Source organism: Bombus bifarius, unplaced genomic scaffold (assembly GCF_011952205.1).
Source record: "Bombus bifarius isolate JDL3187 unplaced genomic scaffold, Bbif_JDL3187 scf7180000007992, whole genome shotgun sequence".
Taxonomy (NCBI): domain Eukaryota; kingdom Metazoa; phylum Arthropoda; class Insecta; order Hymenoptera; family Apidae; genus Bombus; species Bombus bifarius.
In genome coordinates, this window is record NW_022884373.1 from 2409971 (window position 1) to 2432488 (window position 22518).

General features: G+C 35.2%; 1 protein-coding gene across 6 annotated transcripts in view; it reads left to right on the forward strand.

The window, feature by feature from the left end:
- LOC117205792 (poly(rC)-binding protein 3) overlaps positions 1 to 22518 on the forward strand; it is a 179481-nt gene that overhangs the window by 90907 nt on the left and 66056 nt on the right. For all 6 annotated transcript variants that reach the window (XM_033444530.1, XM_033444534.1, XM_033444535.1 and 3 more), the window contains one exon: positions 8227 to 8481. In XM_033444530.1, the coding sequence (XP_033300421.1) occupies positions 8401 to 8481 (81 nt within the window). In that variant the 5' untranslated portion in view covers positions 8227 to 8400. The remainder of the gene's footprint in view (positions 1 to 8226; positions 8482 to 22518) is intronic.

Consider the following 22518-nt stretch of genomic DNA (forward strand, 5'->3'; position numbering starts at 1 on the left):
GTCCTAAAAGGATTATATTACGGACACTCGATTGAATAAATTATATAATATGATAGAAAAGGTAATTTCACCTATAAAAATTTATATTCCACAGAGTTTCAAAATATTGTATAAAGTCCACGTGAAATTGTTCATCGTTGAAAGTTTGCCTCGTCGCAATATTCTAAAAGCCGATCGCTTCATTCTCAATCGGAAGGTGTACTCTCCATTATTAAAGCTGACATTAAGTAATATCGAACTTTTATTTATAGCCTTTTGAGTCGACCGGCTGAAGCTTCTTTTGTTTCATAGGGTCTTCTTAAGAAATATTCAAATTATTTTCTGGAATAGATCGTCTGACATTTCTCTACTTTGAACGCCGTGACAAATTATTGCATCGTTAGATTACTGTCATGCTTTCTTGATTTAGAAACCAAATATAAGCGACAAATCTCTGCTCGAGTTACCATTTTTTCCAATTTAATTTTTCGATAAAATAATTCGAACAGAACTGTTAGTTTCTGTATATATAAATGGCGACATTTAATTAATTCCAGCTTGCGATAGATTTTTAATGGCATACAACGTTCGATTTTCATTATCAACATGTTGGTAACATCACGGTCACGTTGAGAGGAGGCGTTTGAGCGATAGATACTGTACGACAAGATACGAAGCTGTATTATATGTTCTGCACATTTCATAGTTAGCAAACAGTAATAGAAATAAAATATAGTTGAAAGAATTATATACTTTTTAATATTAGACGAATTAAATTGGTGGAAAATGTACGTAGAATGAAATTTGTTGTTACGCGTTGTTTATACACCTTCGATATAAAATTCTTCGTTTATTCTCCATGTGACTACCTTTCAGGTATTTGTTTTTCTATCCGTGATCTTTCGTATCAAGTGTCTAATAACATTGTGTAGTATCATTCACTTTATTTCTAACTTCAGTTTATAGATGGAAATTGAAAAAAGAAATGTCGATAAATATTTTGCAATAAATAGAAAAATGGTATTTTCTACCAACAGTATGCTCTCGATTATCTTCGTTATAAATTTTCCTAATACTCAACAAGATACATTCAATTTATAGAAACTCTCATCTTCTTCGTTTTTAGCGTTGCCACCCGCGTGTATACTTTCTAAAACTAGTTTCTTTATTTCCTATAGAAAATATTTTACTGCAAAATTTATACAAAAGCTACGAATATTAACGCTTCAAAGTTTACCCTAATCACAGCATTCTTAGTTACGTAAGGATTAATTTAACATATGGATCAATTTTAACTAGCGACACGGAATTTAAATCTTGGCGAAATACAATTTCTGCGCTCTAGTAGAATCCTCTGTTTTCCCTGTATAGCGATACGTCCGAACATTTTATAAACACGTCATTTACACGCCTCCTCGAACAACCCTCGCAAGAACTGCGCGGCTCGGCACAGATAAAACAGTTTTGCGTAAAGTAAAGAAAATTCCGTGTATGATCTTTGTGCTTGAAAAAGCGTCGTCTTAAAGGGAAATTGACCTTTACCGCGTCCCCAATAGGATATCGCGGAATTTCAAAGGGACAGAATGGTAAAAGGCGGAGCGGACAAATTAGATCGAGCAGACGGCTGTACGTGTGTTCACGTGTGTGTGTGTGTGTGTGTGTGTGTCACGTGCTGCACACTTTGATATTGGCTCGACGACATTTCCCTCGCACTTTTAGGTATTTATCGCCTGACCTGAAAACTGAACGAGCGAAACCCTACCTGCTCTAAGCACTACACATCATTTGCTCAGGAATGACTAACATTTCGTAACCGTAAATCCCTTTATCTGCGCTTTATTACCATTTTACTGTTGGAATTTTCTCGAACGATCCTCGTAACCTTCTGATCCGAGCGTGGACGGCCTCTAAGAAGTTTTACCGGCTAAAATCTGTTGCGAACACCGCGCAAATCGGTGTATTGGCTACGAGGGGATGGAATTCGCGTGACAAAGGTGTATTATGAATTCTCGTTTGATCTAATAACGGTGGCTGTCGTGTAATTTATCTTATCGTTGTGTGTTTTTTCTCGCTTAAGCGCTATGTATTTCATTCGTTTTCTTTTTTGTATTTCTTTTTAGGGTTCTTTTTTGCAGCAATGTACAATGCCGTGTGTTTTTATTTGAGGATATAAAAGATTATTATTACGAGAACATGGCACTTCAAAAACGCACAGGGTTGAGATAAAATTTACGAGAGTATACGATTCTCTGCCTTTTGTTGGATAAAATGAACTTGGATAAAAAATTTCTTCCTTCTTATGGTTTATAAAAATATTTCTGGGATATTTCTAATGTTAGTTTAGAATAGTTTAATGGCGTCTATCGTTGTTCGAAAATTCGTAATGTATGGGCTATTAATAAAAATGTGGGCGGATTTAATCCTGAAATACTACAATAGGATAACGCTGTATCCATCGCTCGGTTTCTTTCCACTAATTCCATGAAATTTTATAACTCTTGAAGTAACTTAGTAGCTCTGAATTTGTTTGAAGTGGTCGTTAATAACATAATAAGATTATGTTGCTTCGTCATCTAAATTTTATTTTTATATATTTCTATGGTTCGAGTATTCGCTTCCGTGGTCTAGTGCTGCATTAAAAAAGGAAAAGGAATTAATTTAAGCTTTAAACTTTTTGTTAATAAAATTCATGAAAATAAAATGAATTACTCGTATTATTCTGATCGAAAATTGATGGGGAAATTGGCGAAAAATATGATGGAACAACTAGAAAATTGGCTAGAATTTATATGTTTGAATTGCTTTGCATGAAAATTCTATTATTCGTATTGCAAACAATTTATGGCAGTTGGTATTTGCTACGTTAAAAAGCTCAACACATAACGTTGGAAAACGTGTATTATATATATTGTTAATATATCGTTTGGAATAATTAAGTGGAAATCTGTTTGAAAATTTCTATCTCAAGACCAACGTGTGACAAACGTTCGTGTCTCTCCTTTTTGGCTGTCTTTCGTTTTAATTCCATCCATTATTCAAAATATTATTTGAAGTACATTTCTATTTATAATTTCATTTGGCTCTACTTAGAAAGCACTTAAAATAGATTTACAACCGCCGGCTATTTGTTATGTTAATATTTAGAATTTATACGACCCAGTTTTTAGGTTACATCCTTTAACAAAATTGATGTGTTTCAAGTAGCGTTATATATACCGTTTCCTTTCCGAATTCCTCCATAGATAAACAGTATTCTAAATATGAACATGCTTAAAAAATATATATGAAACGCCGCGACGCTCTGATTAAATTATATAAAAATGAACTATTTTCAAACTGTGTTATTTCTTTTTGAAAAACGAAAGATACGTTGCAAACGATTTTCTGCTTCGCATACTCTTCGTGTCGAATAGTCTTTTACACTTTAAAATTGTGCACAGTGATGCATAATGTTAGAATGCTAATTAAATAACGCTGTTCGTATAATACATCGGAACGTTGTCATAAATAGTGACTATGGAAGTTTCATAATGAAGGACATAAAATGATGTACAAGTCAATGATACCTAACTTACAATTAGTATCGAATGAAACGTTCTGCGTCGCTTTGTACCGCTTTAAATTATCTTTAAATGATACTTTGGAGAACATTTCCGGACTATTCGAGAATTTTTACATTATTCTTTTCTGCGAAAACAATTTTAGTCATTTAGCGACCACAACGATCGTCTTCATAAATTGAAAAGTATTTTTTCTTAAACTAACTATCTTTTAAATTCGTCGTACGATTTATCACCTTATTTATATCATGTAAAAAATTGACGAAAAATAGAGTGGAACAGCTGAGGCACTGAAAAGTTAAGTTTATGAAAAATTCGTATTTTCGAACGCTTGATACAAGCGTATTATAGCAACTCCATTAGTTACCTTCTCGAGACACGTCCTACACACGTACAAAAGACAGCGCACGATTATTGAACATATTTTTCTCTCTTGTTGCCGTAGGGTTTCTTTGTGACAGAAAGTTATATTTAAGTGGCTTCTATACACGTGCACGTAATGAGGAAGAGGTTCGTTAGAACCAACAAAGAACAGACAGCCAATGATACACACACTCTCGGTTAACGCGTGCGAGCCTTGAAAATAACGTCAATCCGAAACGGCATCTTCTTTGTCTCTTACAACAGTGAAAATCAGAATACAAATTTAGTTACGCGGATTCGTTCCAAATAGAATTGCTCAAGCATTCGCTATTATTGAAATTTAAAATGTAATTCTAGCGTGTAAATGGAACTCTCAGGAGCCAAATTGGTCAATTCCATCTTTCGTTAATTTCAATTTTCTGTTAAAAAAAGAATAAGAAAGATTACTTGCACGAGTTAATTTATTACAAGAAGATGTCAATAAATAATAGCAAATTACAAGGTAAACTTAAAAAATAGTGTTTGCAACATCATCTTTCTCTTCTTTTTTATTTATAAACTTGTTCGAATAATAAGCTCGAATAATATGATAATAGCCAGAATTTCCTTGAGCAATTGCGTTTGGAAATTATAGAATACACGTTATATTTGTATAAACAAATTAGAGAATAAACAATTTATATAATAAATCGCCAATCTCTTTCATTTTTGGTTCACGCAGTAAGTATATTCAATCGTCAGACGCCAGACATCAATCGGTCATCAACTAAAATCTCGTTTCGGTAAATAAAATTTTATTATAGCGTCAATTTTAACCATTTTTCTAGAAAGAAAATTGTATTGTCAGAACCTGGATAAATATATGTGTAAAATACTAATGTAGAAAAGTATATAGATTCGTAGTAAGAAAATCTAAAAAGAACTAAGACCAACGTCTCTTAACTTTTACACTCTGCATGCGTTCATCGAAGGATACGATTTTAATACATTTATTCTCAAATTTATTCTAAAGTTTTCAAATTTATTCCAACGTAAAAAGTATGAAAAAAGAACAGGCGAAAATTAAAGAATTGTCTTAAAGCTAAAACTAGCGGGAAGGTAACGACAACGATAAATGAAACACAATGAAATAGTAAGATAAACGAGTAGTTAAAAATTAAAGAATTCTTTTCTCCGTTTCAAGCTAAAACTACTCAAGAATGAACGATCAATTGCGCAGCGCGATGATTAATATCATCTATCCTCTTGAACAAATCTAACTCGACCGGCCGTTTTACCAAATTATTTAAACATCTTTGGTCTGGAATTCTGTATGCAAATCAGCGTTTGTTGCACAGCTTCCTGGAATACTGTGCGCATCACGCTGACGATAATGTAATGTTTATTTAACTGTGCGAGCGTTGCGATTGCTGATCGTTCGTATTCCCCGCGTTTTCCACGGAAATAGAATTCACGCGGCTTAGAAAACTATACGAGAACGAGTTGGAAATGTCGTTGAAGAGAATTACGGTGGTTCTTGGGTCCCATTGGTTCGTCAGTACAGTGGAAATCGCGTTAAGTTCGCACCGGCAATTGTACATATTTCGTTTATTTCTGAGAGGCTTTGATGTCGAGCCGGTCGTTCGAGCTAAGATATATTTGTTCTTCGCCTCTCAGCTTCGTCGTTAGCCTGTCGCCGGTGAATCGGTCGAATTATGTTGGCTTTGTAACCTAGTTCTCCTTCATGCTTCTCACCAATTGTTTTGTTCCCTCTTTAATCTCCTACTACCATTTTAATTTATCGAACCGGCGATAAATGAAATTTCGTCGGACTCGTTTCGCTATGTTCTCGGGATTTCTGTTGGACTTGGGCAAATTATTTGTACAGCGGGACACGTTAAAACGAACGAATGGTACAGCGAATATGTTTTGACGATAATATTAGGATGCTAGAAATATCACAGGTTCGTCCTTTTTATTTATTTCGAATTATTTGTAGTTTCTGTGAGCCTTTTTAAAATCTTTTTACTTTTTGAGAAAAATTATGAAACTTTGTGGCAAGGCAGGCTTTGTAAGAGAAAATTGTAAAATTCGTTTGAAGCTTTCATTCTAGTCTTTTTGGTATTAATTACATTTGAATTGTTAATTATAATGGCTCTTTAAATAGCTTACTTCTATAATTTCGAGATACATAAAAATTGAATAGGCTATAGTTCCATACATTCACAGACCTGTTGTTTAAAAAGGATTCTCAATTTTTGTTCATTTTGTTATTAAATATGATAAATTGCGGTTGAACCTTTAATTCTAGTCTTTTAGTATTAACTACATTTGAATTGTTAATTATAATGGCTCTTTAACTAACTTACTTCTTCTATAATTTCGAGATATATGTAAAATTTAATAGACCTATAGTTCCATATACTCGCACACCTTTTTTCTCTTTTTATTATTAGATATGAATAACCGAAACGCATTTCTTGAAATGGTTTTGCAAAGACGTGGTATATTAAAATCTGAGATTAGTTTTGCCGGCGAGCAATGTATATTTATCATTGGAATTAATGTTTGCATTCAGATAAACGAAGATAATAGAATTGTAGAAGAGCCAGTCGCAAAGTGACATTACTCTTCGCAGTGTTGTTTGAATAATTGGAATCTTGGCGTTCGATTCTCCTTCTTTCGTGATTATATAAATATCCGATTAATAGTGACCCATTATACGTTTTTCCATCTTTGTATATATTCAAGGAGGTGGATTGAAAATCACCTGCTTTGATAGTTATTGTTTCGTCGATAGATTAAATCAGAAAGCAACGAGGTAAATACGTAGCCTGGAAAAGTATTTCGAGAGATAAAAAGCACGATATGTAACCCGATCGATAACTGACCACGCTGTTTACCCAATCCTCTTTTAGAATTCTATACAACGAGCTTCAGAATTAAAAACTATCTTCGAAAACGTTATACATTCATCGGGATATTTGCAATCAATACTTTCAATCGGATTCCTGTGGAATGTTGGCGAAAGTACTCGCGATATTGTACAAATCGTTTCGTTTTTAATTTGTGTCGTCGAATTTTTCTCGGTGGAGAAGCAATATGAATGATAAAGATCTTTGATTTGGGAAAACTGTGGCTGGTGTTAAAGTTCGATTGAAAAGTCTGTAAAGACAGCAGGATAATGAGATAACAATTATTGTATGGCTATTTAGCTTTCAATTTTTCTAATTTCTATTGCAATCGGTTGTTCACAAATATGATTGAGGGCTCTGACTCTTTTTCCAAATTTGGAAACTACGTGATAGGTAAAAAAAACGATAGAATAAAATCTTTAGTTACATTGAGATGCATTATTTGATGTGTTCGTTAAAGTTTGCTAGTTCAGAACAAATTTTGACACGTGTACAAACAAATTTGGTCACGTTTGCTGTTATGTTTTTCTTGGAAAAATCCACTTGTCCACTAAGCTTCTCAACGGGACTTATATATACTTGCAATAAGTATAATTAAAATTCAAAATTAGACTGGTATATCGATTGGAAGATGACTAAAATATTTTACAAAATGCATCATATTTCGTAATAAAATCCTAAGATCTAAGATCTGATAATTCCAGTAACGATCTGAAGAAAATTATATTCCTGAAACTATGTCGAAAATTGTAATAAGCGGTGAAATCATATAAATCATAGTATATCGAAGATAATTTATGGAATCGCAATAGAATAGAATAATCTATAGCGTGTAAACCACGATCGTGATATATTATTAAAATCTTCTCGTATTATTTTAATTAAACCAACCTACCAACCCACAAAATGACAATAAATTAATTCAATGCAATACAATTTCCATAATTCTGTGATATGACCCGAAATTTATTTGAAATATTTGCTTTCGCTATTCAATTGGATTTTTGTACCTTTTGTGTATACCACGAACTGTACGAATAAAATGGCTCGAAAGAAGAAGATATCTTCAAAGGTACAAAACGTGAAGAGGACAGCAGGAGGTTAAATAAGCCGTTAAAAAACATTGTAAAACAACAACGAGAGATAGAATATACCCAGTGGAAATAAAGTTACCTTTCTTTAAGAATTAAAAAATTAGTACTCAATTTCAGATGATTGAGAGTCCGTAGCTTGCTGCGTAACTTCTTTTGAAACTTAATTTATAATTCACGATGGATTTGTACATGTAATATTCCTAAATTACAACGATGTAACAATATGTTACACGAACATACCGCGTATATCTGAATAAAATATAATAAACTGTTTTAACGCTACACTCGAATTTCTAAGGAATAATTAACTAATCTGTATGCATATTTTGATTGCAGTGCAAGGACTGAACACACCTGGGAGCGATTGAAAAGCACGTCCCAAGACCCCTCCAACTAAAATCACTCGCCTAACCTTTCCCCTGCCCACCTTATCCTGCCTCTTATCCTTCCCCTCTCCCCGTACATCTCAAGAAGAGCTTTCGTTCGGATCACAGGACCTGTGACTTCATTATGGACAGTATGGATTCGAAACCCGTTTTGAACGATGACCCCTCGGTCACTTTGACCATCCGCCTGATTATGCAGGGCAAGGTAAGACCACACGATACAGTCCATTTACTATGCCGTTTATTAATTAACCTTATCGCCTTGGTTCATTAAACTCGTGACTCTTCGAGGTCCGCTCGTTATCTCGTTGAGATTGAGCGGTGAATAATCTGCGTTTACGTATTTCCTGAATATTCTCTACGCCAAAGAAAACGTCTATCGTATTATGATCAGTGGAATATTGAACTTTTCTCGGTTTTTTTTTTTTTTTTGGAAAAGCAAAGGCAATTCCTAAGAACGTGAAATTTTGAAAAATTTCTGAGTTTAGGGAATTGGAAGCAATCGTCGATCGGTTAGCTGTTTTTCACGAGTATACTGGTCGTGAAGAAGTGGCGATATTTTGTGTTACTACGAGCCCTGTCAGCAATTAAATTAAAAAATAAAACAGTCTGTTTGTTACAACTTGATTCTACGTTATAACAGCCACGCGTACTCTGTGTTTGACGAGTATACTCGCTTACCTTTTGCGACACATTTTAGGTGTACGCTTTTCAAAGAGGTCGCAGCAGCTAACTGTTTAAGCCACATGTTTTTAACGATTTAGATTGTAGCGAGTTTAATAGAATTGTCAAGTGGAATTTTTGTAAATTGTGTAGTTTAGCGAAATCTTTTCTTGGAAGGGAAAATAAACTTGGAAAAGCGTATAAGTTCACAAAACTGATCATTGAAAAGGAAGCGCGGGACTTTGCTCGAAGGATGGAAAATTACGCTCGTCCTAAATTTCGTTTACCGATGAAATTACCAGCAGCAACAATCGCTAGGTTCTTTCGTTATTTTCGCTTATCATTTCATAACAACGTACACTTTAATCGACGGTTCTAGAAAACATCCCGTTAATTCGTTTGATGAATGCGCACACCGTCCATGTAACGCCTACAAGACATTAAACTCATCGTTAACAATTGACAGTTACCCTAGTTTTTTGACAGCATCCTGCTATATATACATATATATAGTTATGTAACTATCATTTTCTCCTATCAGTTACGGCTCACAGTGAAAGACGATGAAAAAAAGTAGGACAACGAGAAAATAATGAAGCGAATTTTCGGAGCGCGTTATTGGCTCAGTCGCGGAATAAATAAATTTTCGTTAGCAAATAATCGAATAGTCGATAATTTTCTGCTTCGAACTTTCTAATTCAAAGGTTGCGATACTTCGAAGAGAAAAGAAAATTATCTCTTAATTAACTTCATCGTATCTTTTATACAACCGATGATACACAATTGGATATGCAGTTTTTGACTTCGAAGCTTCTTTACTTTTATGCAGATAAAAGAAATCGTTTAATTGCCACGCTTGCGTAATCGTACGTAACGTAACGTACGATTATCTGTGAGAATTCATCTTACATCGGAGACAAGTTGCAAAGATAAATCAGAGCAAGATGTTGCACAATGTTGCACAGAAATACACATTTGTCACTCTGCTCCTCGTTTACACAGCGAAGCTCACATCGATGTTATATATAATTACAATACTTCGGTGGTTCAGAAATATCGATACAAATGGTACCGGTATTATTAGCCTATTCTGAACATATTTGCTGGGATTTTGAACCGAAGTTCATAGCAAACGCTTGACCGGTTGGATATTCTAAAGATTTGAAATTCCTTTGGTAAATGGACGCATAAAGTAAATAATGTTGCGTAATTATCGATTGCTGTTCTTAAATTTCTAAAATCATACGATTAATTCTTCAAATGAGAATATTTTCTGCGATATCTCTCATATCATTTTTCAATTAATTAGACAATTAGTGCGGAACGAAGTACTGCAGTAAATTTGTAACATTAAAAGCCACAAAATTCTTCTCTGGACCTAGTGCGTATTAATTAATACGCATCGAAAATTATAAATCTGTTGGAAATAAACATTCATCGAAATATTCCATTGCTAAACTACGGGTCTTTATGCATTCAGGGGAAGTTTAAAATACAGGAAATGCGAAAATATGCAAAATATTCAAGATAGAGTATTCCTTATAATATCTAGTGGACGAAAGGAACCTGTTTTTAAATTACACTTCTTACACTCTGTCGATAGAAATCTAAATTTGCATAGATATTCTCATTCTACTCGTACACATTTATTACTTTCTAATTTCTCTGTGCTTCTAAAAATATTCTTATCTCTCTGACGATAGTCCGCTGTGTTAGAAACTCGGTTCGCTCGGTATACGTCCAAAGAAACCCAAAGGCCATCCTTGCCCCCAAAGTGTCCTGATGTAGATGCAGCTTCGAAAACAGCTTCCTCGATGCTCAGTTTTGCAACACAGACGGACCAACGGATAGTCCGTGTTCAAATATCGTCGAAACGATTTAGATATCAAACGACGTTGTACACAGCGTGGCAGTAAGAAACTGTTGCTGGAATATATTTCATTGTTGAGATATAACTCTCGATGGCCGCGTCTCTTGCTAGGATTCCAACACAAATCAAGAGCGTGAGCAATGTCTGTATCGCATGCTTGCATGCTCGGCACGGTGGATTTCTGTAGATCGTGTGTAGAATTCCGGAAACCGTACCGAAAGATCGTCATTAACGTTCTCCGGTTCGCAGTCTGCGATCCTACGAGATATTCCACTGCCGCCCCCTAAGAATATTTCCAAGATGGAATTCAAGCCCAGCTTTCTATCAATGTAACGATATTTAAACGATGGAAATTTCCCTTTGAGGATTTTATTTTGGAAATTGGAACTTAAGGCTAAGGTTCGAATAAATATCTTAGCTTACAAAATTGGTGAATTTACGCGGGGATTTTAAGTCGGAAATTGAAATGTAAGAGTAGGTTTGGATAAGTATTTCAGCATTCAGAATATGGGAATTTACGCGAGGGTTTTAGTTTGCATATTGGAGTTTAAGAACAGATTTGGAGAAATATTCTAGCGTTCAGAAAGTGGGCAATTTACCGAGGGTTTTAGTTAGAGAAATTGGAATCTAAGGCTAGGTTTGAATAAATATTTCATTATTTATAGTATCAGACTTTACTGGGAGTTTTTTCTTCTTTTTCTATTTTAACTGGAATTTAAGAACAGGTTTAGACAAATATTTTAGCATTTTCACGATATGGAGATTTACTTACTAACATTCTATCTTGGAAATTGGGGAATAACCAGCTTGCATATGAAAGATACGTACGAAAACAATTTTTAAACAAGAGGGTTGATCTCAAAACAATTTGAATTAAAAGATCGCCCATATAGACGATTGTTATTATCAAAGAACATTTTCAGGATAATAAACAGCCACTATACTGCCGTATACGTATAAATACCAAGAAATAAAACAAAGAGAACGATCTAGAAATTGTCAAAAGAAGAAGAAGCCAAAAACCGCGTTAACAATAATATGAAAAAGCTTTCTCAAAATAATAAAACGATGATGACGAAATAAGCATAGAATAATCGTATACCTAAAAGAAAAAGAACGATCCGGAAACTGGTCGAAGAGGGTTTAAAGAGATGCGTGGAAAGCGATATTGGTTGTGCCGACATTGGCTAACAAGGATCTCGAGACACGACTTCCGGGTGTAGGAAAAGCAAGGTGCGAACGTGAGGAAAGAAGAGGCGGCGGAACGTGTCTCATAAATACGCGACGATAACTGTCAAAAGGAAACAGTGTAATAGGCGAATCGACGAACGACGACTGTCCGGATTTACAGCCGGTGACGCGAGCCAAGACGATACTATCCTCGTTGCCCCGGGGCTTCGACAATTACGATTTTTTTTATTTTCGTGTCCGGCACTGGGAAGGCCGGTATTTTCGTCGGACTTGGATTACCGTCCGAAAATAACGAGCACCGCGTGCACACAGACATCTCACCGACCGTTTGTAATTGGCCTCTCACCGTAACTTACGATGGATCATTCGTTTAACCCTTTAACACTTTGACTGTCACAGTGGCAATCGATGACCTACGTTTTATTCAATTTTTTATGACGATCGAAGTCAGATAAATTTCACGAGCCATGGAAAATGTTGGACAATGCGAATGACTTAGGTAACGTGGCTAGAGAAAAATACAGTATGTAGATATAATATTTTGCAATAACAATAGCGTTATGGCGTAGTGCGTTTGAACGTGTTGTGGCTCCGGTAAAATACATCAAATTCGAGTCAACGCGTTAAGGATTGTAATGTAAGCGGATTTACGCGACTGATGGAATCTTAACTGGAATAATGAATTTCTTTAAGCAGTCGCATATGAAAATGAGAGAATATAATAATTCCAGAGGGCAAATAATGCAATAGAAATTTTCCAGTTCTCGCCATTACTTTGTTTTTTTGTTAGCGTAATACCGAAGTAGATTTGGTTTATAAGAACCGAATGGCCAGATAAGTAGATACGGTCGTCGATCATCAGACATCGATTAAATTTCGATTCGTCAGAAGGACTTCGTTGTATTGTATTGCAGCGGCAATTTTGGTTACTTCTCTTTAGAGAATTTGGATAAATTTAGAGCAAAATACTAATGTGCAAAGCTTCTTATTGAGGATACAATTTTTATCTATTTACCATCAAAATTTATTCTAATGTAAAAAGTATGAAAGCGGTTGGAAGTTAAAGAATTCGAAAGATGGATTAATAGAGTCATATTAGAAGCTAAATTGTACTTTATAAAATTGGCAACAACTATAATGTTTTAATCCTAAGAAGAAGGTATTTTACAATTTACAATTACTCATCGTATAAAAAGGATATTTACACTGTGAACGTGTACGATAATTTTATAATGTGAATTATAGTTAAATAGTAATTTCTGTTAATTCTAATATCGTGCATTTCTCTAAATTTTTAGTCTTTCAATTATATGCACATTTTTCTGACTGTTCGATAATATCGAAATGCAGGAACCTCTCAGAGGACAAATTGAAGACTCGGTAAAATGAAAAGCAAAGAAAACCATCTTATAAATACCATTTTTTAAATATATCTTGATAATATTCGTTTGTGTAATAGTATCCATTCGTTCACGAAAGTAACTCATTTGTTTTTGAGAATTTATCGTTGACATTAATCGCGTGTTTATCTGATGAAATTGAGGAATTGATAAGAAAACGAAATTAGCCAGTTTAGCTTCTAAGAGGCTTGCACAGCACTGACATACCTTCAACGAAAAACCATGAAACATAATTAACCAGTTTGTGAGGCGAGAAATGTGTAATTGAAATAACTGCAACTAATGTGAATTTTATTAGCCGTTGATTTTGAATGAAATTTATCACGTGTTAAGGAAAAAGAAAGAAAAATCAACGTGCGAATATACACTATAAATCATACAGGCTATGATACACGAAATGGTATAATTAGTAAAATAATTGGTAAAATGGGATAGGTATAATTAAAGTGCATATGAAGAATAAATTTTACGAGCCGATGATTTTGAATAGAATTTATTGTCGGTGAAAGGAAAGGAGAGAAAAATCGATGTGTAAATATAGAGTTCTCCAAATTCCACGGTTGATGTTGGGTTCACGAGGCTGGACCGGAAACAGAGCAGTGAGAGGTATTCCGGTCGATTTGCTTTTTTCGCCGTGGCTGCCGCCCGGTCGCGGCTATCCATGACCCGAGTCAATAATAAATCGGTTAGCGCGTGTGCCAAGACTCTCTCCGTGTCACCATTTTATTTTACTTTGTTTTCGACACGGATTCGCTTTTTCAATCCGGCCAACGAATCTTCCTCTTTTTCTAAGATTGAAAATAAAACGAAGCCTACATCTTCTTCGAAATACATTTATTAATAGAGAAACGTCAAATACAGAAAGAAACTAAAAAACTAACGAAATGTATACAGTGTAAAAATAAGATGGAAGTTCGAAATGCAGCTTGAAATTCAAATTTCTTTTCGCTGAATTTTACACATGATACTACAGTGAATTGTTTCTTGGACGCAATCTTCGATCTCTAAATATTTAATGAAATTTCCATTCTTTCGAAGAAAATCGATTCCAAGATGTTGCGATCGAAAACGTTCAATCAAAAATATAGAATATCAACATTTTGAAGAGAACAAATCCAACGATGCACAATTTGCAAATTTAACGCTAGAAGATTTAATCAAATTTTCAATCCTCCAAAAGAATCAGTTTATTTTTTTTCTTTCTTTTTTTAGTAGAAAAAGAGACAATTTAGCGATGCATACATTGCAACTTGCTCGTCTAAAACTCGAAAGCTTCGGTAAGATCTCTATACCTTCAACAGAGCAGAAAATCAACGACGCACAGTTTGCAAATTTAACCTCAGGAAACATAATAAAATTTCCATCCTCTCGAAACAATCGATTTAACAACGCGCCATTTCGAACTTTCTAACTTTAAAACTCTAAAGCTTCGACGATATCTCCGCGCATTCGACAGAACAGAAAATCAACAATGCACAATTTGCAAATTTGACGCTAGGAAATCGAATGAAATTTTCATTCTTTCGAAAGAATCGCTTTAACAGTGTACAATTCGCGATTTTCAACTGCAATCATCATACAGACTTCATCACAGACGAAATTTCATTCATCAGAGAGAGAGCGAGTAGCGTTCGTTGGAAACTCCAAAGCTCCGAAATCGTAGCCGGTTCCTGTCCGCTCCAGAGCCAACGATAGAACTCAAAATTGCTCTTCCCTTTCCTGGTTTATCCATTTGTTCTCTTGGTGGTTTCGCCGGCAATAAAACCGGCCCACGCCGCGTGTAAACGCGAATCCTTTCGCTGCGTTCTTCGCTCGTGTTCCGGTAGATAATATCGCAACTCTAAAGGGGTGGCGCGTATCGACTGTAGAGGGTTGAACGCACGAGAGTAACTCGTTTATTTGAAACCGTTTCCGTGGTTGGAGATAGAAGTTTGATACAACTACGAGGAAAATAAGGAATTTGTATGAAAGAAGTCGAAATGAAAGCTGCGGTGGAACTTCGTTTATATGGACGATCCACTTTCTTATTCGACGTGTTAATTACATAAATTTATACATATATATAATATACAGGGTGGTTGGTAACTGGTGGTACAAGCGGAAAGGGGGTGATTCTATAGAAGGTGAAGGATTCTATAGGGGGTGAAAATATAGAATGAAAATTTTTTTTTAATTTTTCCATTGAGACAACGATCTACAGTGAGATCCGTACCGGGCGAAAATTCAAAGTCGATTTTCTCGAAAACAAAGCCTCAAACGAAAAATTTTTATTGTATATTTTCGACTTCTTTTTTCACGTAGAATCACCCCCTTTCCGCTTGTACCACCAGTTACCAACCACCCTATATATCTCTTATAGTTCGATATGTAAATACTGTATTTTTCAAATGGCAAAAAAGATGTTGAAAAATAAGGAAAAATATTGGTATTCATTTATGATTTATTACATTACATTATTTTGTTAAATTCATTGTACGAATATATCGATGTACAGCGAACGTTTTATTTTAACACGTTGTGAAGTCGACGCACGTACCGATATTATTCTTCTTTGACGTTTCTCTACAATCTAACACGCGTAGGAATTTTTTAATTAAACCGAACAGATTTCTTTCCATTTTTGTAGTCGCGTAAAGTAAGAATTGTAAAAATATTCCCGTATTGAACTTGTTAAAATTCATTGTGATATCGAACGTGTTAATTACACAAATTATGTGTTCATCTTCTAACAGTTGAACGTATAGTGAAATTTCTGTTACCAAAAATTATCATTTATGAATCGATTTAACGAAATAACAATACAGCAATTCATAATTAAAAAGTGGATGTGAAAGAAAACGCGTTGGATGGCATCAGAGGGCAACGTGGATCATGCAATTCGTCGCGGATCTGACTGGCTGCCAAGAATTTGAACTTCCTTCCCTTCGCCGATCCGGCAACCTTCCATTTCTATTTTTTCGCCGATGAATAAATCACACAATGCATCGTTAAGCCACCTATTCCGCAATCGATAACTTCGCGCGTACGATCGATAATAAAATTTACAATGGATATATAAAAGTATAGTAGCCTTAGAATGAGAATGTTGGCTCTATAAATCTACGGAAAATTAATTATATAGAATAATTATGGAATTTAATTGCATGGAATATTATGCGCTATATGTACCGAAATATACGAAAAAATATTATTTGAAAAAAAGATAGTATATCACTGTGCTTATAGATACTTTGATTTCTGCAAACATTATAAAATTGCAGGATCTAAGTAGAAGAAGGAATAATGGTAACATTTTTCGAACTTATTTTTTTTTTTTTAGAATCTAATAATATAAAGTGATTAAAGGAGAAAGAATTAGATATGAAGTTGTACGTATAACACAACATATGCTAATAAGTATTAAGTATCATTTTGCTATGAATAAATTCATTGAAGTATGTAACTTGTTTTTTGAGAATTGGATGTATGATTATATGTATTTTTTAGAATTGATATATTTATGTAATCAAATTAAGAAATTGGCGATCGCGATACTTATGGGAGAATAAAATAAAAATTGAAAAATTATTGTAAATTTGACACATTCCTCGTCGAGTAAAACTTTTCCATACAAATATTCGAATACGATAGACTCTCCAAGCTCGAACACAATCGATTCCAGCATTAAGTTCTCGTCTCATATTTGAAGTGATGTAAATTGAACTGATCCGTTGAAACGTTCAAAATTTGCTCAATACAGGAAATTTCGAAGGATCATATAAAAATAGCAAAAAGAAAAGACAAGTATAATAATCATTATATATCAATATTACAATGGTACATACGTATAAAAATATTTTATAATATCAAATAATTAATAATTTTCACACGATCGGCTAGTCGAGGGTTGCGATTTATCGACATCGCTATTTGACGTTTCTTTGCAGAAATACATTTATCTATCTTTTCGTACTTTTCTAAGATGTTCCATTGCGTTATCGGTAAACTGATTAATACTACTGTTGACAATTGCGATGTTCTCAATGACTTTTCTACAAGGCTGTGTGTTTTAGCGGACAGACAAGACGACCACGTGACGGCTGTATGACGACAAGTGACTCTTTGTCTCCTTGTACCGAGAGTTTTCATTGGAGTTTAGAAACAGAATTTTCCTTGACATCTTTGTTCCAACATCGAGTTTAGGAGCTGAATTTTCCTTGACATTTTTATTTATTCAAACTTCGAGTTTCCCTTCCAGTTTAAAAAAGCTACATTTTCCTTGATACTTTTATTTAAACTTCCAGTTCTCGTCCGAGTTTAAACGCTGAATTTTCCTTGACATTTTTGTTGGAACATCGAACCGTTGAAAGTTTCAACGTCCACCGTACCACACTTTCGTATTTCATTTCGATTGGGAAAAACGAAGATAACATCGGAGAAGGTATTCAGCCGATTTTACGATCTATTACAATCCCATTACCGCGCCGAGGTTCACCTGTTCACAGTCTAGCGAACGCGCGTCTTGTTCGTGCACTTCGAAGTCCGATCCCGCCGTCGTCTACATCCGTAATTAATAGTCACACGAGCTGTGGTCGCGGCACTGGCAATTAATGTCCGCCGTCTTAGCAATTAATCGTACTCGGTAGACGTCGAACGAGCCGCCTGGCTCTGTTAGAACATCTTTTTGCGACGCGCATTGTGTTACTATCTGCTTGCATCAAGAAACTGGCATCGAGACGCTTCGAAACCGTTGCATCCCCGATGAGGCTATATAGTAACTGCAATAGTATGTACTTTTGAGTCTGTAGTGGATTTCTGTGCTAACGTGGTGTTAAATCTGTGACGGGAGTGTAGCGATTTTGGAATTGTTTTCGAAATTAAATTGGTGGCTGAAGTAGCCTCTCTATTATTGGGATAGACCAAGTTGGATCCGTGACGAAGGAAACGAAAAGTATTTTCAGGATCGTTTAGCATCGTAATCGATAGAGGAATGCGGATATTTATGATCGTGATTTCATATATTTACGGGTATAATTAAACAAATGGAAGCTGGAAGCTAAATATTACAACGTGTACGGTGCTATGGACATTTTGTCTATTTTTTGAATATTATGTGTTTTCTATCGGTTTTGCTACGTTTACATTTCCGTTACATATTTCTGGTATAGTCAGATTTTATTTTAGGGTATTCGTAATTGCATTTATGTGGAAAGCATAGCATTTAGAATTATCAATGAGATTAGTGTTTCAATTGAAATAGACTAGCAGTGTGTATTATTAGTGTTGAAGTTCTCCAAAGGCTAGTACTTGTACGAAATGTAGACTTTTCTTGACACGACGTTTGTTAAATAAAAATACAAAGACACAGGTTTTTCGACAAACGACGTGCCAAGTTGCTGATTTTTCTACACGAAACTCTTGTTAAGTAGTAGTAAAATAACGTAGGTCTTTCCTCATACAATTTTTGTTAATAATTAATAATTATAATAATACAAAAGATACGCGTGTTTGTTGCGAGTCAGTTGATAGACGTTACGAATGGAAAAAGTAGCATTTGAAATTGCTTTCTGAATCGAAGTCGAGGTTAAAGTAGAATTACTCGAATACATGATGTTGCACGTGTAATAATGAAAGTGTAAGTGGCATAAAACTGTAGTGATCGTAATTCTCTCGTAAATAGCAAAGTTGAAATTAAATTGCAAATCGATTGAAAATTATAAAATCCAGTTTAGAACGAAGGAGCAATATTTGTAATTATCTTGACGATTCAGTTTGTTACAATCTCTATTAGTAGAGATTGAGATATGTAGAGTTGGATTTCTGATTAAGGCATCGTAATTGGAATCGTTCCCTGAATTCGAATGGATCGAGGTTCTCGCACAATCTCTGTTATTAAATTATGTGCAACCGACTGTAAGACTCGTTGTGTAGCATGCTTAACGCTGTTACTGAATTCTGTAGCAGATAGATACTATAGAATTAAATTTCTGTTCCTGGAATCTATTATTTCCTGATATTTCTATTTCTTCGAAAAAAGAAAGAAATTTGACAAACAAAGTATGATGAATGTATCTTTGTATTATATTCTATCGAAACTTATGTAGAATTAATTTAGATTAAATTACAAAGTGAATAAGGATCTCAAGAGTATCATGCTACTAATAGATCGATAAATTATCCAAGTTGAAGGAGGAAAAAGTGATATTGAAAATCTCTTGAATATTCATAGGATACTTTAAATTAAACGCTGCTAATTAGGAAACTTGAATATCTTGAGACTTCATGGTAACTTTGTGAAAATCCTGGACAACTTTTACGATTTTCTCGATACTTCAAATCTTTCTTATAGTTGGATTTCGTAGAGCTTAGTAACTTTGGTAGAAAATATGGGATTAACAGGAATACAATTTTCGGAATTCTAGTTTCTTCTGCTTGGATATTTTACAAGACTCTGAATTCCAATTTTCCCGTGAAAAGACCCAATTTTTAATTTTACGCTTTAAGTACGTAATTACTTTTATTAATGTTTTTACTTGCAAAGTTATATAAATACGATGACATGTGTCTAATATTAAAAAGCTGGTTTTATAACCGCATCTGTCCATTAATTCGCGTAATAAAGACTTTATATGCTTATTTTCCCATTAACGAGATAAGCCTTTTAACGTGCAGAAATAGCACGATAAGATGATCTCAGGTATGGTTACGTTCAATTTACAGGAAAAAGTCACGCAATCTGTTCTTTTAATAAATCCAGTATTAAAATAAAGATAATGTGTTCCAGCGTTTACGTCAATATTTGATATAATAATCGTTCTCATAAATTTTATGAAAAGAGACTTGTCCCGATTAATTTCACGAAGAATGACGTAACGTCTTGCAATTAATTTTAACAGAATTGCGTCGATGTTTCATCTTCATATCCACTGGACTCTATCGCCATCTAGAGCTGTCCTTATAATTGAAATATAATTAAAATAAGGCGAAGAAGAAACAATGGTAATTAAAAGACAGTATTTAAAGAATTCATTGAATTAAAGACTATGATAATAATAAAATATACTATACAATATATAAGACTATAAAAATAAAATAAAAGCTAAAAAGCAAACAAATTTTCATTGAAGTAGAACTTGTCAATTTGAAAGATACGTCAAAACTTCAAAAATGTCATATTCGTATAAATATTTATTATATTTATAATTCATACAAATATCACCATTATTCGTAGAAAAGATACGATAAGTGGACTGCGGATTTCCATGGAATTACATATTTTTATTAACAAAAATAACCAAGGAAATAAATAACCTACGTAAAGGTTTATTTCGCTTGTAAAATATTGCAACACAAATACCACGCGTAATATGCAGCGACATAACAAATATTCCAAGCGGAGTCTTGTTGCAACGTTTGATGGGTGAAATAAATCTTTATTCTTCTCGGTTACGATCCCTTAGCATTCCGTTTGCGTTACATCTTCTACACATTTGCATAAATAACGCGGATCCTCGAACCTAACGACGAATCGCATCTTCCATTTTTCACACGGGAGCAACGTTGAATTCCTTTAGCTGTCTCATCGACCAATCGAAAGCATAACTAAGAACCGTCGTCTCTCCTAAGTATTACCATGTGTCGTTCTAATAAAATTTCCCAATTCACGCAAATCTGCATTCGCGATCCTAAATCCTCGCCTCTGCAACAAGAATACATTCCCAAAACCTATTACTCCGTCTTCTGGCAAACATCTCGCCATTTAAATCCTCCGTGCGTCTCTGAAAAATCCTCGGAGATCTCGCGAAACCTTCGATTCCCAAGTAACAGCCCAATTTCTGGGGCTCGACATTGAAATCGTCGAAAAATCTGAAGAACGTTTCCAACGCTACTAACAACCACCGCTATCGTCTCCACCCTCTACCCTTGCGACTGTACACCTTTTAAACTCGCGTCTCGTGTAACACACGTACGTCGTTCTAATACACGCGAAGCATCCCCAACGCTCGCGTATCCGATACACCGACGTCGGTGTTCGTGCTGAAGTGCAGCACGGAAATTATTGCACGTTTCTGCATGTCTGGATGATGCTCCGCTCCATAGGGCTCTTTCCACGGCCGGTTCGTCGGTTGGTCGACCAGGGGACTCCCTTTATCCTATCGGTGCGCACCCTCCGCTCGACTCGACCCACCCTCTTGCAGGGTTTCCCTCTCACTCGGCCCCTTTTCTCTCCTTCTGCCTTTTTCCTAGCTGCAAACCACCAACCCCCGTCTCGACGTCTCCCTCGCGGCTTCTTACTCTACTCGCGGCAAGTACTTCCATGACAAATCTCGTTACACCCGCGGTTTTCTATACCGATGGCGTCGCCAACGACAGAGACGATGGGGCTTCTCTGTTCCGCTGTCGTTCTTCTCGCTTTCTCATACCCGTTTTTCGTTCCTTCGAGCGCCAATGTTGCTGCCCTTTTCTCTTTAGCGCAGTTACAACACGAATACAGCCGCCTGAATGTATTGACTGTGCTCGTTCTTTCACGTGGTCCTGCTGCGCGACATGGGTGGGATCTTCCTTCGTGATTGTTGTTTGATTAAGGGTCTTGCGGAATGCAGGTTTGTGTTTCTTTGGGACAGGCGGCGGGGATGTAGTTAAACGAGGGGAATGTTTGTAGAGAATTGCTTCGTTCGTAGAATGTTATAGAAATATGGTTTGGAGTATTTTATATGTTTTTTTTTCTTATTATGTGCATTCTATGATCTTCAGGTTCGAATTTCATACGAATTCATAGAAATTTGCTGTACAGTTATTGTTTGTAGACTGTGGATTTTTACGCGTCTGTACAAAATTTCAGAATAGGAAAATGCGTCTAATGTAAGTTTGCCGTATGTTTTCATATGCAGAGTCTGACTCATTCAACTTCGGCGATAGTTTCTTCCACTTTTAAGTGGTACAGTGGCGGCGAAAAGAAAGTTTAAAGAGTAAATGGGGGGAAACGCTGCAATTTCGCAAAACTGAGTTGTAATTGACAAGAGAAACGAATGTGTAGGATATAATCGTGCAAGAGCTAAGTACGGGAAAAATGTTTAATACAAATGTTACACACACGAGTATCAATTTTAAACTTTCTTCTGTCCGCCGTTGTATATGA